Below are 17,508 nucleotides of genomic sequence, written 5' to 3'. Positions count from 1 at the left end.
GAAGCTATAAAATTTAAATCTCGTTGAAAGTTCACCAGATTTCTTCAAAACCTGAGTTTCATAAGCCTTGAAACGTTTGACATTTTACAAAGTTTGTGGAGCTTGTCTTGACCGTCCCTCAAAGGCACACGTTCTCTCAGGGGGCTGGGGAAGAAAGCATCCTGCCAGGGAGAACACTGCCGTCTCCCCAGAAGTCCCTGACTGGCTTCTAAATCTGAGCTAAACTTCGTAGTCAGATGGTGAAAGAATTCAGAACTTGTCTCTATTTCAGTGCGTGTGAAATAGAGTGATAGTCATCATAGGGTGAAGTTTGAGTTATGAGGTGTTGATGAGTCTTCATATGAAGGCACAGCGAGTAATATTTCCAGTTTCCTGATGAAAACAGAGTGAGTTCTGCTGGGAGTGGTTCTCCTAATTTTTCCTGTTAAATTCTTTGCTTGCTCTTTTTATACCCACAGTTAGATAATATGCGAATAGGGTTTGGATTCTATGTGTTTCACTTTCTCTTCTTACCAGAAGTTTTCAGTGGATATATTCCCTGAGCAAATCCTTTCCAACAAAGTATTTAACTTTATATGCACATGAATTCGAGAGCCAATTAAACATGTCTTTGATTAATTTATCACAAAGAATGCTACCTTGAGTTAAAACAATTCTACTCTATAGAGAGAGGTCTTTCTGTTCAAAAGAGGGTCCTTATTTCTAAAGAGCAGAGCTCTGATTTTAATTAAATAAGGAGCATTTTATGCAATTTTTTTCTAAAGCTTAAGATTAATTTCTATGGTTACTAGGGATATAAATCTCTAGATTGCTTTAAAACAAAGATTTTTGTTCAGGAGAGAATTGACAGCTCCCTTTAAGAGAAGCTATTACTTAATTTTACTTTCCTAAGTTTAAACACATAAAAATATTTGTAATGATACCCCAAAGGCATCATAAAAATGTAAAATAATTGTACTCTAAAATATCTAAAATTACAGGAAATAGACCTCATTTTAAAAAATGAACTGGGATTCATGGCTGGGGAACTGGGGTGTGACATACTTCAAACCCAGAATCTCTTGTCAGGAGACTTTTTTTTTTTTTTAATAGTAAAAAAGTCTTTTCTGTTGCCAGTCATACAAACTTTAAAATGTGTTCATTCTATTAGGAAATATTTCTTTATAGTTTTATTACCTTTAACATGTATTACTGTATTACATCTATGAATGCCTTATTAGATCCCCTTGGAGAGACAAATTTCTGTCTCTGGGATTAAATGACATCACTTAGCTTGTGGATTAACTATATCACAGCCTTTAGACCGTTTTTAATGATGATTTAAAAAGCACACAGCCCAGTTTTCTAAACAGCTTTGAACAAGGGCAGCACAAATAGTTTCTAGTATTTTACTTACGTAAAGTATACTTCCTCTCTCATAGATACTGTTAATTGATAAAGTGTTCCCAGGCTAAAGGTATGTCATATTTTGATAAATGTAGTGTAAAATCTATAGTAGAGGTGCTTACCGGTTAGAGAACCCTAAAATTTTAAGTAAGTGAATTCATACTTTCCCCTCTTTCCTCCTTTAGTATTGTAGCATCAGATTTTTCTTTCTTTCTTTTTTTTTTTTGCTATTTTCATTTACTAAAATTGTAATTGGGTCTTGCATAGCAAAGTGTGTTCTGTTTATTAGGGAAAGTAAAATTAGATTTACAAAATATTCAGACTGAAGTTTTCAAAGAAATGGCATTTCATATGTAATATGAATGCTGTTGAGACTAGATATGCTTGTAGTTTAAAAACATGCCTGATTCAGGAATGCTTTGCATTAAATGAGTTTATATTTTGAGAGCAAAACGGGGGAGATAGAAAATGTTCCCTCCTTTTTTTTTTTTTTAAGCAACAAGAAAATTAAGTTGAGTGCAGATATTGAAAGTGCTGTAAGCTGAGTGAGCAACAAAAGTAAACACTGATTATTGCATATGTACATTTGGACCAGTTTACTTTTATCTTTCAAGCGAAACATTTCCCGCAGTTTTTGTGGGTTTTTATTTAAATTGGGAAAACTTTGGAAGTTTGTGTAAAAGTATAAATAAGTTTGTGAAAGGCATGATTAGAGTCTGATAATAAACACGCAGGAAGTGAATTGGGGAAACTGACAGTCAGATGTGACATTTAATAATGTTTTCTCCCCAGACGCAGTAGCCGAAAGAGGGATGTCGGTTTCTGTGGCTCTGAAACAAACCTTTGGCTATAATTGAAAATAAGGGTTAAATAGGAATTCTTCAATATGGATGACATTTTGCATTTTTTTAAGAGCCTTAGTGATTGTTACAGGAATCCCCAAAGTGCTCGTTTTCAACGATAAGCACAGGCACAGAAATTGCATCTGTATTTATAGATTCCAACTAAAAAACAAAATACATACTTAGTTGCCAGGAAAATTTAAACAGGTTTTTGGATTTTTACAAAATAAGCATTACATTATTTATTAGTATATATGGAGATTCTTAATTTTGCAAGGAGGAAAATTTTTTAGTTGGTTTAATTATTGAAATAGACCACAATCATAGTGTATAAATTTAAAAAAAATTAAAAACCGTAATCTAAAATTTGTTTTAAATCTAATTATTAGGACATTGACCTCACAACTGCAAATTGGGCATTTTATTTTCAGTTGCTTATGCCCCAGTTCTCGGGGAAATTTGTCCATTTTTTTATTGTAATGAAACTTAAAGTGTAGAAAGATAACACGTTACCAATCATTAATCATTCCGTATAGACACTTTTGAAATCGTGCTCATCAGATACTAACACGTAGTATAGAGTTTTCGAAGGGTTTCTTGAACACTGAAGTTTTACTTTCCTTTTTTGGGTACACTGCTACATGTGTCCCGTTAGAGTTAGAGTGTGTATCCATGTCTTAGGGGAACAGTTTGTGTTACATTTTGATGACAGTTTTATCGCTTACAAATTATTATGTGATTTTAACTGAAATTTGTGTCTATGGTAAGAAAGGAAATTTGTATGTATGTGGTGTTTCAGATGCTTTACCTAATGATCTCAAAGACTGTTAAAAGGGAATTAAATTGTATATACCGGTTTTACTTTTAAAGCTTTCAAACTGAGTTCTGAATATAACATTCAGATATAAGACTTAAAAATTTTTGTGTACAAGTAAAGCAGTAAATCTTAAAAGTAGGATGAAGAGATACAATTTGATTTTTGAAATAAAAATCGGTAATACACAGGTTAGTATCTAACCATTACTTTTCTAGGTTTTTATACATAGATTTTTCTGTAGCAAATGATTTCTTAGGAACTAAATTATTTTATGCTATATTGCACATTTAAGAATTTTATCAGGCTAGCCCCCATTTTATAAAACTTTGCAGTTAGCAGTTTGTTAGTTTTTTTCTAAATCCTAGAAACAAGTCTATCGTATTTTCATTTTTTTCAAGCAAAGAATATTTTAATGTTTTGTAACTACTTGAAATAATATTTTCTGCCTTTTTTTGTTTTGTTTTTCTTGCACGTGTACAGAAGTGCTTTAAGTTTCATGCCTTATTTACTCTGAAGAAGACCATAATGAAGGAAAGGAATCTATGCTTTTTGGAGGACAGGGAATGATGAAACAGGCTCTGGATTTTGCATGGAATTTGAACATTTATATTCCTGGTTGAGGCCAGCACACTCTGCATTTTATTCCTATTCACTCAGTTGAAAGATGACTTTGGAGGAAAGGCGGGGTATCTTGTTACCAAACCCTTTCTCAGAGCTTCATGATAAAATGCACATTGAGTCCTTTGCTTTTGTTTTTACCAACAGGGGGAAAATGTTTTAGTAAAGCACTTACACTTTTGGGGTTTGAATATTATCAAGCAGTGTTTTCTGTTGAATGTAAATTATTGACATCTATCAAGTGGTATGGAAGTAGAGTGTATGTTCTCCCTTTGTACTGCCCATCATTGATTTCACTCTTCTCTTTGCTGATGTGAAGCAGAAACTGGACAAGGTAACAGTTTTGATGATGAGATTAGAGGTAGCCAGGCTGACTGTCTCCTGGCTTTTAGAGAACCTTATAAGCTCAGGGCCACCCCTTCCCCTTGTTTAGATATTACTTGCTCTTTTGAGTTTCAGATTACAGGAGCAATTGATCTGCATGACCTATCTTAAGAACTTCAACTTTGCAGTGGAAACTTAAACCAAATGTATATCCTCAAGAGACAAATCATCTTAAAGCCAGGCTGTTGTCATTTTGATGTACTGTACTGTTTGTGGAGCAACAGTGTGGTGCAGGGCACCACCTGGTGGACGGGAACAGTACTTGCTGTGATGGGTGGAGGATTTGGAGACCTGTTCTATGTTGATACAACTCTTGCCCTTGGCTTGCAAATAAGCAATTTTATATTGTTCCCAGCGCATAATTTCTAGGATCCCAGGAAAATAAGATTGAGATCAGGCTGTGATATGTCAGTTTTATTTGTGGTTTCCCACCTTCTGTAGGTGTACGTGCTGGTCCTGGTCATGTTCACAAATATTTTTTCCTTATAGTTAATATTATAATTCAAATAAGATTATTTTTTAAAAAATGTCAGTAGGGCAGCATTTCATGCTTTTGAGTGCATATGTTTAACCTGAATAATAAAAATCTGCCTTTGACCACAAACTCTATGCCCTTGCTAATCTGTTCACCTTTTGTGGAGCAGGTTGCTTTTGATTGCCAACTGTGTGCAGTTGCTGGCTGGGGTGTGCTTCTGGTGTATACCAAAACATTTGTAAAAATTGTGAGAAAATTCAATAAGTTTTTTAAAAAACTTCTAATACATCATAACCATCAGTTGTAGGTTATTTATGTTATTTTAATGTTTATTTTATTAGAATTAATGTTTATTTTAGAATCACACATTCTTGATAGAATGTATCACTCATTCTGCAGACATTTGTGGAGCTAGGAGCCTTGCTAGGCTTCGGGAACCCAAAATGAACATGACACAGTTCTTTTTGGTCACACACTTTTAAAAAATCTTTTAGTTTTCACCACAAAAAGGAGTGACCATATACCTGGGATGGGGAATGCACTGCAGCAGAGTATAAATGTGTTTTATGTGCTGAGTATTTTCTGCCAGGGACTGGAAGAATTTAGAAGACGTTTAGCACCTGCCTTTGAAGGAGCTGGTAAAGGAAACTGACAAATTGGCAGCTCTGTTGCTTCGACCTTGGTGTGTGGCCACTGGTAGAGGGCTGCACGGCAGCTCTTCTTTGGTCTGGTTCCTCAGGTTGAGTTTTAACATGGAAGAGCCCAAGTTTGCAGGTGCAGACTGACGAATTTAAGAGCATAGGCTTTCAAGCAACTTTTGGAGTACGAACCTTGGCTTTTCAACTTGCTAGAAGTCTGACATACAGCAGGTTCCTTGATGGTTCTGTGCCTCAGTTTCCTCAACTGTTTTTCATCTATTAAATGTAAGGGCTTAACACAGCGCCTAACACATAATAAACACTAAATGTTTATGACGCTGGTGACAACGATCCATTAGTCCCATCGCCACTTTTCTACCTGTTGTAAGGCAGACAAGTGGGTAGCTGTCCTGTGTTTCGTCCCTCACACCTGCAGGTCTCAAGGCCCATGCTGCCTCCACGCATCCCTTGGCGTGACTGGTTAACATTACCGTGCTAACAGATTCTGCAGAGCACCCAGCCACTGTGTCCTGGTGCCAAGCTAGAAGTGCTGCTTATGTGCATGACGTCTGCAGAAAGTTTGTACCTTCTGTTTTTGAGTCTGTTGTGCCTTGTTTTATCATCAGAGGTTTTTAACCTGAGTTCCTGTGAGCCAAGACCCTCTGGAACTCAAAATGGTAAGCAGAAAATCTTTTTATATCTATATTTATTTTCTGTAGGAAAGAGACCAGATGCATAGCTTTTGTCAGAGGCTCAAAGGCATCTGCACCCTGTAAAAAGATAAAGAACTATAAATATTCATGATTCTTTCTGGGAGGGCAACTCAAGAAGTTAAGACTATAACACCACCCACCCCACCCCCCATGAAACACAAATTTGAATTTTACACCATTTGTTTTGTAAGTTACATAAATAATTTTAAAGATAGAGTTGAGGTTTTAATTTGAGGAACTCAAATATAAATGGAGTGTCTTTTCCTCTTAGGCCTCTTGTCAAAGTTCCAAAGAGAACAGTAGGAGCCAGAAGTTAGGAGTACAGCTGTGCCACATGCTAGTGAGGCCTTGAGCCCATCAGTGGCCTCTCCCATCTAGAAGGAGGGAATAACAATGATTCCACCTCAGAGCATTCTAGTGAGGATTAAGTGGAATCATCTGAACAAAACCCTGGTAGCTCTTCTTGGAGTCATAGTAAGTACTACATGTTTGCTCTTACCATTTTGTTGCACATTTACCCAACAACATTTATAATATGTACACATGAGTTGCCTCTTCTAGTCCCTATTTTACCTGCACCTTACTGAACAATTATAAATATTTCTAGTTTCTTATAATCAGACTTTCCAAGGTTCTATAGCTGAATTGCCCTGCATCAGAAAACCTGAATAAATGAGGATCCCAAGGACATAAATCCTTAGAGCTGAGAATCTGGGAAAGCATAAAAAGAGTCCAGCACACCTGCTCACAAGCTCACTGGGTTTTCCAAAAGAGCAGAACAGATATGGGCTGTCTGTGGAGTGCAGGTGTGCACGGAGGTTCCCGGAAAAAGCTTGTGGCCAATCAAGAGTTGGCTCTTGGAGGATAGTACCTGTGTGGAGGAGCATACTGGGATGCAGGCGAGGGGCAGGCTGTGCGCTGAGGGTGCATCCCATGTAGACGGAACTGACAGGAGGGTTACCGTGTGCTTGGCAAGAAGGAAATGCTGATGTCAGCCATGCCTGTTGTCCTCTCTCTATGTGGGTGCCATGGGTGAGGAGGGTAGATGGAGCCTGGCACCCACTGTCCCTGAGCTGGTTTGTTTCCCCAGGGCCTCTTCTAAGAAGATCACCTTGCTCACTGCCTGGATTCTAGCACCTGGATTCTGGCATCTAAGCGTGAGCATTTGAGTTCTCTTCATGGCCCCTAAACTCAAACCAGCCGCTTCCTCTGATGCACAGCTGAAGAAACAGCCATCTATTCCAACTCTGGGGGGAAACGAGCTGTTTTGAACTTATTGGGAAAATGTGTGTTGGAACCCACTGTGGTCTCTCCTGTCGTATGGAGAGTGTGTGCCTCTCACCATATGCACTGAAGCTAAGCTTAAGGTAAGGTGCAGTCTGCTGTGAAGGTGGTTGCAGACAGCGGCATGAGGCCAAGTTCAGCCCTTTTCAGAAGCTGCTTGTATCCACGTGGGTTGTCCCTCAGCCACTTCTCAGAAAGGCTTTTCCAGATGCCCTACAGTACTGGCCTGGAGCCCACATCAGGTCGCCTCTGCCACTACACTCTGCTCTTTGCTCTCTGCTCTTGCCTGCCTTTGCTCCTGACCCTGGAACATGTGGGGGCCCCCATTACCTTGGAGGCAGGTCACAGTGAGCTCTGTAGCCAGATTCTCTGGGACCACGTTGTGTATGTCAGTGACCTATTGTGGACCCTCTCTCCCGGCCTGTTTCCTTCTCCTTCCCTGGGGGCAGTACTGGTACCTACACCAGGGTGGTGATGTGAGGGTTAAGTAAGTTAACACATATGTCGAACTCCTAGTCAGGCCTGGCATGCAGTAAGCACTCCAGTAAATGGTGGTTCCTAGTGTGACTGCCACTTGTCCTTCAGTTATGCTGGATTTGTGCCAGATCCATTTTATTTTTCCTTCTTCTGATCCTTTAGTTTTCCTCCTGCCTCAGTCCTGCAACTTTGTGAGATGTTCTAGTCCTCCAGCATGATTTGGGTCTCTATAGCAACCCTTCCCTTCGCTGCTGCATGGCGGTCCACAGTCCACACTGACCTGGCATCATGGCTGAGACCCAAACAGGGACGAGAGGGAAGCAAAAGAAGAAAACTTGCAATGTTTAGGCAGGACCAAATGCCTGACCTTTACAGCATCAGACCCTTTACAGACGCTGCTTTCATCCAGAGCTTATGGTCGCCTCTAGAGTCGTTATTTCGTTTATACAGCCAGAGGTTAAGGCTTGAAGAAGTTATGTCACTAGCACGAGACCATATCAGCAGTAACAAACAGAGTTGTGGCAGAGCTGGGATCTGAACTCACATCTATATTGTCCATACTTGGATGACCAGGACTGGGGGAATGCAGCATCCATGCACATTCTCCATGCACACACTGCACACGTGGTCTCTGTACACAGGAATCTACACACACTATGCACACACTCTACACACACGCAGTCTCTCTGCATATGCTGTACACAGTCTTTGCATACACAGTCTCTCTGCACGTGCTCTAAACACACAATCCCTGCACACATTCTATGCACAGTCTGTGGCCCATACGGGGTTTGGATGGGATCTGAAAAACAGTGTGAAGCCATGTAAGATCCTTGGGTTGGAACTTCCTGTTCTGCTCATCCTCCTCCCTCACTGTCTTCTTCTTTATTACCTCTTATTGTGCCTCGTCCATTCTGAGTCTTACATATTTGTCAGGGGAACGAATGAAAGGTTTCCAGGCACACAGAAAAGAAAGTGATGATTAACTAGCATAGGCTCCCAAAGCAGGAGCCATACCCACCCTGCAGCCTCATTTGTGTCGGGTTGCTAGGCAGATAGGTGAGGGGAGGACCTGCTTTCAAAGGCAGTTAGCAAAGTCTGTGTGATATTTTTGTGGAGGAAATATTGTTTTAAATGGACTAAAGATTTGGACTGTTGGGGCATCTGTGGCTGGTTGAGCAGGTTTTCCACAGAATGAGGAACTCTGTGCTTCTCTTTCAGCCCTGGTTTTAAAACTTTATTTATTTATTTATTTGTTTGTTTGTTAGTTAGTTAGTTAGTTATAGATGTCTTTAACGGCAGAATGATCAGAGTGGCGAATAACAGGAAGCCAGGGGAAAATAAGAATATAGGGAAGGCATAGATTATCGGCAGCAGTCATGGAAGAAATAATTTTAGTTGGTATGAAGTCAGCCTGACTCAGTGATGTGAAAGTGAGCATGCCCTCGGGTGGCATTAATAGAAGCCCAGAAGCTAGAAGAAGGAGGTGATACTTCTGCTGTCTTCTGCATTTCCTGCTGACGAATAGAATATTGAGTATGTTCTGGGAACCACATTTGACTTCTGAGGCCCATAAATTGCAACATTCAGAAGAGATTAAAGAAGGCTTGAGGGGATTGGGAATGTTTAGCATAGAGAAGACTCACAGAGGGGTGGGGGTGGGGGGACTTGATAGCTGAACATGGTTCACCGTGAAAAAGAACTTCGCACCGTACCCACAGGAGACTGTGGGCTCCCCGAAGTCAGACAAAGCAGGTAAGTGTCGTCCAGGCCCTTTCTGGTCTTGAGAATTCAGAAAGGGAGAGATTTACTTGCTTTTTTGTACCCTGTGTATCACGTAGCATGTGTGTGGCCCAGAGAAAGGCCAGACGACCAGGAATGAATAGAGTTCGGAAATGGGAATGTGCCAGCAGTTCCACATGAGTTTGGGGAGCCAGAAGAATGGGCATTAAAATGTTTAATTAGGTTGAAGTGTGATCACAAAGACAAAGAAATGTAAAAGGGAAGTTGGGGCCAGAGAAATGAGAAGAAAGTGGGGAACATGATAGGCTTCTGCTGTTTCTTGAGGTTGAAGGAACCTAGACCTGTTTTAAAATGAGAGGTATACTGAGCTCCATGGGTCATTAAGCTCTGTATGGTGCTCTTCAGGTTTTGAGATTAGGTCCTGAGTTCTTTGATTGTCTCATTAACAATAAGAATGTAAGATTTTATTTTTTTAATTTCTAAATTTTTTAAAGGAATAGAAGTTTAATATTAGAAGAAATGCTTTTTCAGGTTGCTAATATGAGAAATTAGTCCACCAAATTCATCCCAACAAATGTCAATCATCTTTGTCTCCTAGTTTAATTATCCCCACTGTCCGCTACTCAAGACTGAAGCCAGAAGGGTGGAAATAGAAACCTCAATCTATATGCACTTTTGTGCACATATTTCTCATTCTCCATCTTCCATGTGTCTGTTTGTCTTTCAAAACATTGCTAAATTCTGGAAACTGCAGTCCAGTAAGGTTGACATTGGTTCTCAATAAGAATCCAGAACACATTATTTAGCTACTGGTTACAGTTTTCTGTAGGTCATGGTCGCCTGTGTCTTCTTTCTAACGAAGTTTCCAGACTGATGGAATATAGTACTTTATATATTGAACTAATGTTTACATATTCATATATTTGTATCTACATATATAATGTATATAACATATATCCATCCAACTAACATTTATGACATTTAGTTAATAGACACAGCACACCCCAAGGAAGGTTTCATGCAGAGAAAGTGGGAGTGAACCGAGAATGCCATGTGTTACTACCTCCTTAGTCACAGCACACTGGAGTAGAAGATTGGTGGAGGAGAAAGAAGATGCTGCAGGCAGAGAGAGCAGTAGGTGCCAAAGTGCCGAGGCAGCAAAGGGGAGGCTACATCAGGGAAAGGCTCTGTGGGTCCAGAATGTGGGGTGGCTGCAGGAAAGGCCAGAGGAGAGGGCGGTCGGTGGTTCAGTTCCTTTGGCAGATGTTGAACAAGCTGAAGGGATAGGCCTGGCTGACTGGTTTAATTTGTGGGGTAGAAAAGAGGGAAGAATCTGACATGACCTGGGACTTTCTAACTTGAGGACTTGAGAGCAACTCTTTCTCTTTGGGCGAACAGGAGCAGGAAGGACTGAGTAAGACTGGAGGGTTGAGTGTGAGTGGTTGGCTCGTTGACACTCAGGGATGCGCCAGCATGACTCATAGTGGAGGCTGGACACACTCTCCTGGAACATAGGGGCAAGGCAGAGGCTGGGGGACGTGTTCTGTGGAGGGTAACTAGAGCTGTGGATGGGCATGAGTGAGTCTAGCTGCGGTGTGTGAGGTGTTTGAGGGCCGAACCTAAGTACCTTTCCTGGGTTAGCAAAGTCAGAGGAAGCAGTGAATAAAGCTAAAGAAAATTTGCCGGAGTAAAGTTAAGAAGAGAACCTGGCAGGAGTGGGGTCCAGGAAGCAGAGGGAGGATGATGTTTCAGGAGGGGCGGGGGGGGGGGGGCATCAGAGTATGTGAGGATGGGCAGGGAGTGGCCAGAGCTCCTGCCATGACTGTCATCCCCGACCCCCCAGTGCCCCACAGTCATTGAAGGGTGGAATCCTACAGTAGAAATGGGGGGGAGGGTGTTGGGAGAGTGCTGGGAGGGGCCCAGCCCATGGCGCTTGCTTCCTAAACAGTTGCTAAAAGAAAGAAAGCAAGCAAGAAAGGAACGGTTCATAGAGGCGGTCCCTTAGACCAACAGACCAGCTGCTGTGACCCAGGGGCGCCAATGGAATGTCTGTGGCATTGCCAGGCTCTTTTGTGGGTGACTAGTCAGTGGGGAGCTTCTCTCATAGGGACCGACCAGGCTCAGACAGCCCCTGCTGTGACTGCTGCAGAGTCACGGTGCTCCAGAGGCGCCTTGGAGCTGAACTTTCAGCTGTAATTGGTATTGATGTATTTTCAATTATGACTGAAGGGCGTGGATTTAGAATTTAGTTAGCGGGCCTCCAAATGAAACTTGGGAACACAATCCTTGTGAAAAATCATTTTAGCTTATCGGTAGTTGGCAAACATTTATACAGCAGTGGTTGTTCTGGCTGTGCCTTTGGCTGCATACTAAACTCAACAGCAAGCTGTGTCCACTGATTGAATGAAAAAAAAAATAATGATTTTGTGTTACAGGGAACTTTTTACAATATGCCAGAGGGACCTACTGGAGTCTCTTTAATCTTGAACAATGGTTGTTTCTTGCAGAGGCAAATTATGCAAATCGGTACTTAGTGTTTCATAATCAATCAGGTCTTTGTTGGAAGTGTTGTGAGTGCCAGCAGAACAGAATTCCTATCACGGGGCGGGAGTAGAGGGGGGGCTTGCAAGTCAGACCACTGCTGTGACCAGCAAAGGACACTTGTGACCGCTTTGAACTCTCCCTACAGTTAAAAGGCAGTCATCCTTTGAGAAGAATTCCACCATTTTGTACCAGGGTTTTGTTTTACAGTTTATCTTGCTCTGGGTAATTTACAAAACACCCGGGAAGGAGCCACTCACAGGACTGTTCTGTGGGTGACACACGTAAACAAAGCTGGGCCTGCCGCCTGGGGTGGCAGATGGCAGCCGTGCTTCTGGAGCTCCCTTTGCGTCCAACCTGCCTCAAGTGCAGGACTTTCAAGTCTTCTTGGACTCTTCCAAGTGCATGTGTATATTTTCAAACAATGTCGTTTCAGCTTCGCTCTGTGAAGAATAATTAATCTTTAATAATCCTTTGATTCTAGATCAAAAAACAAAGAACTAGAGAAATCTTAAAAGCCCTTGGGGGAAAAAAGGATGATGTGTTTCAGAGTTCCTGTTATTACTACAGCTGCGGTGCTCGTGTTGCCATCTAGTGGACAATGTGAAGTATGAGCTAACTGGAATTTTACCCTGCTCTTAGGTTTTGAAAGGGAGAATCAATACAGTTCAGAAACTGAATCATTATTGAGGAATGGCTTTGGGCTGGGTGTATGCCTGAGCAGCTTACATCAGATAGACATGAAAATGTTTCGCAAGATGGTAAGGTCTCCAAAAGAGATCTGCTTGCAGGAGGGGGCCTTAACCAGGCCTGGAAGTGGCAGAGGAGACTTTCAGGATGTGTCTCACTTGAGCAGAGGAGTTGAGGCAGACGACTGGGATTGAGTGGGGGGTGGGGGTCGGCTTCGAATCTGGAGATGTCCACAGGGAGAGGGACCCCAGGCCTCAGGCTTAAATTGGGCCTGCTTTGTCGGTAATGAGGAGTCTGTGTATACTTTTAGTCAGGAAGTTGGTAGGGAGATTTGTTTTTTAGTTTTAAAACATTTTTGATCGCAAAGGTTATAACATACTAATTGTAGAAAAATGTTGAAGTATAAAAAGATGTTAAGAAAGCGAAATCTCCAAATCTCACCAGCCAGACAACCATCGGTATTTTGATGAGCAATCTGTTAGGTTCCTGTCTGTGTGTATACAGCTTTAAGTGCTGTTTCCCATCTTTTCTGTAAATGGATCAGGCAGCGTGTGTTTTGGGCAAGCTTGTTTCCCTCCCCGTCACCCCCCAACAGTATGCTTGTGGGAAAACAAGCCATTTCAGCAGCTCATACTCACCCAGAGTACCTCACATGATCTTATAGGTGTGCAGGTTGGGATGTTTTTGGTTTTGTTTGGTCCCTCCTAATAAAACCTTTATGTGTAAGGACAGGTGACGTGAACATCTTTTTTTCCCCTGTCAAATGCATCTGATTTAGAAGCCATACTGCTTTTATGGTAGATGGGTTTGGAGAATTTCAGTGTCTTGATGAGTTGGGTAATTAGTCTTATTTAAATGTAGCCACTTAAAAGTGAACACAATTTATGTTCACTTGATCTTAGCCAAAAGGCCAAGAAGCAATTGTACTCAATTTATGTTCAAAAAAAAAAAAAAAAAGGAGTTAAGGAATCAGATGAATATCTGTAGTTTAGAATGCAGTTCAAATCACTTCCTGAAGAAGCCAGATCCTGACTGATCCTGGAGTATGGCCATTAGCTCTGTGCTGTCCCATAGCTGTAGCCCGTGCCTTTAACCCAAATAACTCAGTTCAGCATTGGGAATTTTTTATTTCAAAATGTCCCACCTACACTCGTGGTAAAAGCAAATCTCACAGACCTGCCATGCTCAGATGGGCTGGCAGGGTCATCTGTGTGGGTGGATTTGCAGAGACTACAAGCACACAGGCTCTTGGTTTGGGAGTCACAATCTCCCATTTCTTTTGAACCATTTACGTGGAAGGTATACCTCCATATCTTCTCATTTGCGAGTTGGGATTATAATGGAACCTATCCTATAGGGTCGCTAGAAGTAAATGAGACAATGGGTGCATGGCATTTACATTGGTGCCTGCCACATAGTATGCACTCAATAAAAGCTGGCAGTTAGCTCATGCTACTACTGTTTTTTTAGAAATAATGTTTACCACCCTCTCTTTGTAGTGAAGCCCAGGGAGATTAAGCAACTTGCTCAGAATTTCAGTTGGCAAAGGTTAAGAGTTTAGGGGAGCTTATAAAAGCACCTCTTTCTTCTCAGCCCAATTTTGGAACCACCTGAAAGAGAAATATAGGAGTCAGAACATGAAAAAGCCACATGGGGAACCTGGCTTTAGATTTATAGCCAAATACAGGGTAGCTTGGGTCAGAATATATCCTGTCTGTTGCCTGGCTGATGTGAACAGAGGAGAGAGGAAGGTGAAGCTGAACATGCTCATTCCTTACGATTCTCCAAATCATAAACCAGTTAACTTGCTCTTCTTCTCTCTGAGGCCAGGAATATTGGTCCCGCTGCAGTCCCTGCACTTGAAGCTGAGGAGTGGGGAATCAGAGTCTCCTTCAGCAGTGGGTGGTAAAGCAGAGGTCAGAACCCAAGAATCTCTGCCAACTCCCTGGATTTCTTACCCTCTCTTTCTTACCCAGCCCTGCACAGTCCTTTGCCCAGAGTCTGTTCCTTTGCCCATACCCTGCCTGAGCTGAAGATGCCTGTAGGAGAACTCAGATATGGGAAAGGCAAGCACTCTGGGAGGTTGTCTTCGTTGTTCATTTAAGCCATGTTTTTGAGATAGTTTGATGATTTGATAATCAGAATGAACTGAGCACCATTGTACTGCTGGTCTTCCTGACCACCCTGTCTCCTTGCTCCTGTTTGTGGGTCTTCTCCTCCACATCTGGGTGGCTTTGCCGGCACTAAGCCTGCCATGCTGCGAAACACAAGTCACGGCAGTTGGCCTGGGAGGAGACAACGTGAGCCAGTGGAAACATTCTCTTTAGATAGATGAATATTCCTACTTTAACATATAGATGACCTTAAAAATGAATACTATGTGTGGAAACCTTTCTTGCAGATCTTCCTGTATCCACTGTAGTCAAAAACTTTTTTTTTTTTAAGATTTTATTTATTTATTTGACAGAGAGAGCAAGCAGGGGGAGCAGCAGAGGGAGAGGGAGAGGCAGGGTCTCTGCTGAGCAGGGAGCCCAATGCGGGCCTCCATCCCAGGACTCCAGGATCATGACCTGAGCCAAAGGCATACGCTCAACCAACTGAGCCACTCAGGTGCCCCCCAAAACACTTCTAAAATCAACATTGTACACAAATACTCTCACAGAAAACCCAGCTTATATTGTGAAGAAAAACCTCAAACTTCATTAAGCTAAATATTTATAGTCTTACTAGTCTTTTGACAGCATAATACAGGATAAGTAACTTCACTTTTGAGTCACACAGACCTGTGATCAGTTCCAGTTCTGCCTCTTGCATTGCCGGGTAGGATATAAGAATAAAGGATGAGCTTGACATTGCTCACTAGGACAGATGCTTCTCTTGGTTCCCAGTCATTCCCTTTACGGATATTATATTGGATGACCACAGTTGTGACCTGCCCACAATCTGTGCTTCAGCTTGGAGGTCGAGACCTCAGGCCTGATCCTTAGAATGCCTGGGCTCCATCCTGACTTCACTCCATGTGTCCCTAAGCACATTATTTTTCTTGTCTCTGACTCCATTTTCTCACCCATAGGGTAAGGCGTGATGGTGTTACCTATGATCATGCCTGGGAGAATTAGGTGAGCTCTGGGAATACTGCCTGGCACACCATCTCCTCTCAGTGAAGATTTTGTGGTTTTTGCTTTTTTGAAGGGGTATCAAACCTTGTAAATGGAACTTTAAGCAAAGATTGCAAGTACTTAGAAATAAAGTAGGTAGAGATTTTGCAATTTAGTTTTTGGTTCAAGTATGGATCATTATTAGTTTGAGAGCAGAAAATCTATACTTCCAAGTGACTAAAAGTATTTGGGGAAGAAAGTGCTAGGTGGAAGATTTTTAAAAATAATGTTTTTATTAAGGGATATTTCAAATATACACTAAAGTAGACGGAATGGTATAAGGAACCCCCATGTACACACATGCTACATTTCCCAACTCATGACCCATCCTTCTTCATCTGATACTCCTTCTCTGCCATATTGTTCTGAAGCAAATCCCAGGTATCATATTTGACTTGTAAATTTTTCAGGATATATCTCTAAAAGGTAAGAATTTTAAAAACAAAAATGTAAAAGTAATCATAATGCTACTATTATCACATCTAAGCAAAAATTCATTGTAGTTTCTTATCATTAAGTATTAAGTGGAGTCATTTTTTTTCTAACTGGTGAAATAACACTACAGAGTAGACATTAGAGAACTTGAGTGAAAATAGAAAACACCTGCGTGTCCATTAATTGAATGGTTCCAAGGGAGCCCGTGCAGGTTCAGCGTAGTCAGGGATTCCAGCCCTAGCTCTGCCGGCAATACCACCTCTCAAGAAAAATAACCTATTTCAACAGGGTTGTTGTCAGAATTAAACAAAATAACCCGCTTAAAGTGACTGGTACAGTGCAGATATTAAATAAATCTTGCCTGCCTTTCTTCTTTTCTCTTTTAGCTACAGTTCAATCCTTATTTTAAACTACAGTTTAGGTTGGAAATGAAGGACACATTTTGTAGAGTACAGCAGTGTAATAAAACCACAGCTCACAGCCATAAAGACTCTCCCATGGTGAGCTGACCGTCAGTCAGATGGACAATGATCAGCTTTGTGAGAGCAGGTCATCTCTCGTGAAGTGTGTTAGATCGCACATCTTCAGTAGATTTCACCTTCTGAACACACGCCACTGACTTTCCAGGAAAATTATTTGCACAGCTAGTGTGTTCCTCTTCCTTTGTTCACAGTTGTTGATGTTTAATTTTGTGATACCTTTTTGATCCAACTCGCATGTCAGGAGTTATCAGATCTTGAAGCCGTTTCTGTTCTATTTTCAACCCCCACAAACTTTATTTTCCCCTCCTTTCCTCATCCAACATTTATTCACTACCGGAGATACAAAAACAAATAGGGCATAGATCTTGACCTCAAGGAACTCAACTGACATCTACAGATAAGTGCTTTTAATGTTCTATGGAAGGTGCTGATGGGTATCTAGAAAATACTAAATAAGATGTTAGGGAAGGCTTCGTGGAGGAGGTGACATTTAAGTGGAACCTGGAAGGATGAACAGGGATTCTTCTGGTGGCATGGGGTTGAAATAAAGCTGTTCCAGGCAGAGGAAGAGCAATCACGAAGGCACAGAGCTATGAAAATTATGGGTCCCTCATCTACTCGAGGCTGTGATGTGTCCCACAACATGGTTCAGCCCCTAGAAAACTCCCTGTTTTTAGCCCTTGCATTTTGTCATCCACTTGGTCCCACAGAGACTTTTCCAATGACCTCTTGCTTCTTCGCAGGACCTCTCCCTAACCTCCTCCCGCGTCATTCAGTGATACCAAAAAGAAATTGACACTAGTTGTAGATCTTTATGGGGCAATA

General features: G+C 41.5%; 1 protein-coding gene across 5 annotated transcripts in view; it reads left to right on the top strand.

Annotated features, from left to right (window-relative positions):
* STX18 (syntaxin 18) overlaps positions 1-17,508 on the top strand; it is a 120,070-nt gene that overhangs the window by 50,379 nt on the left and 52,183 nt on the right. The window contains exon 1 of one of the 5 annotated variants that reach the window (XM_077878517.1): positions 5,647-5,837. The exons of the other annotated variants lie outside the window; for them this stretch is intronic. Within the exon in view, the coding sequence (XP_077734643.1) occupies positions 5,835-5,837 (3 nt within the window). The 5' untranslated portion in view covers positions 5,647-5,834. Of the gene's footprint in view, positions 1-5,646; positions 5,838-17,508 lie in introns of those variants that run through there. 5 annotated transcript variants of the gene reach the window in all.

Source organism: Canis aureus, chromosome 2 (genome assembly GCF_053574225.1).
Source record: "Canis aureus isolate CA01 chromosome 2, VMU_Caureus_v.1.0, whole genome shotgun sequence".
Classification (NCBI taxonomy): Eukaryota; Metazoa; Chordata; class Mammalia; order Carnivora; family Canidae; genus Canis; species Canis aureus.
Note: the sequence above shows the minus strand (reverse complement) of the source record. Positions and strands in the feature narration are given on the sequence as shown.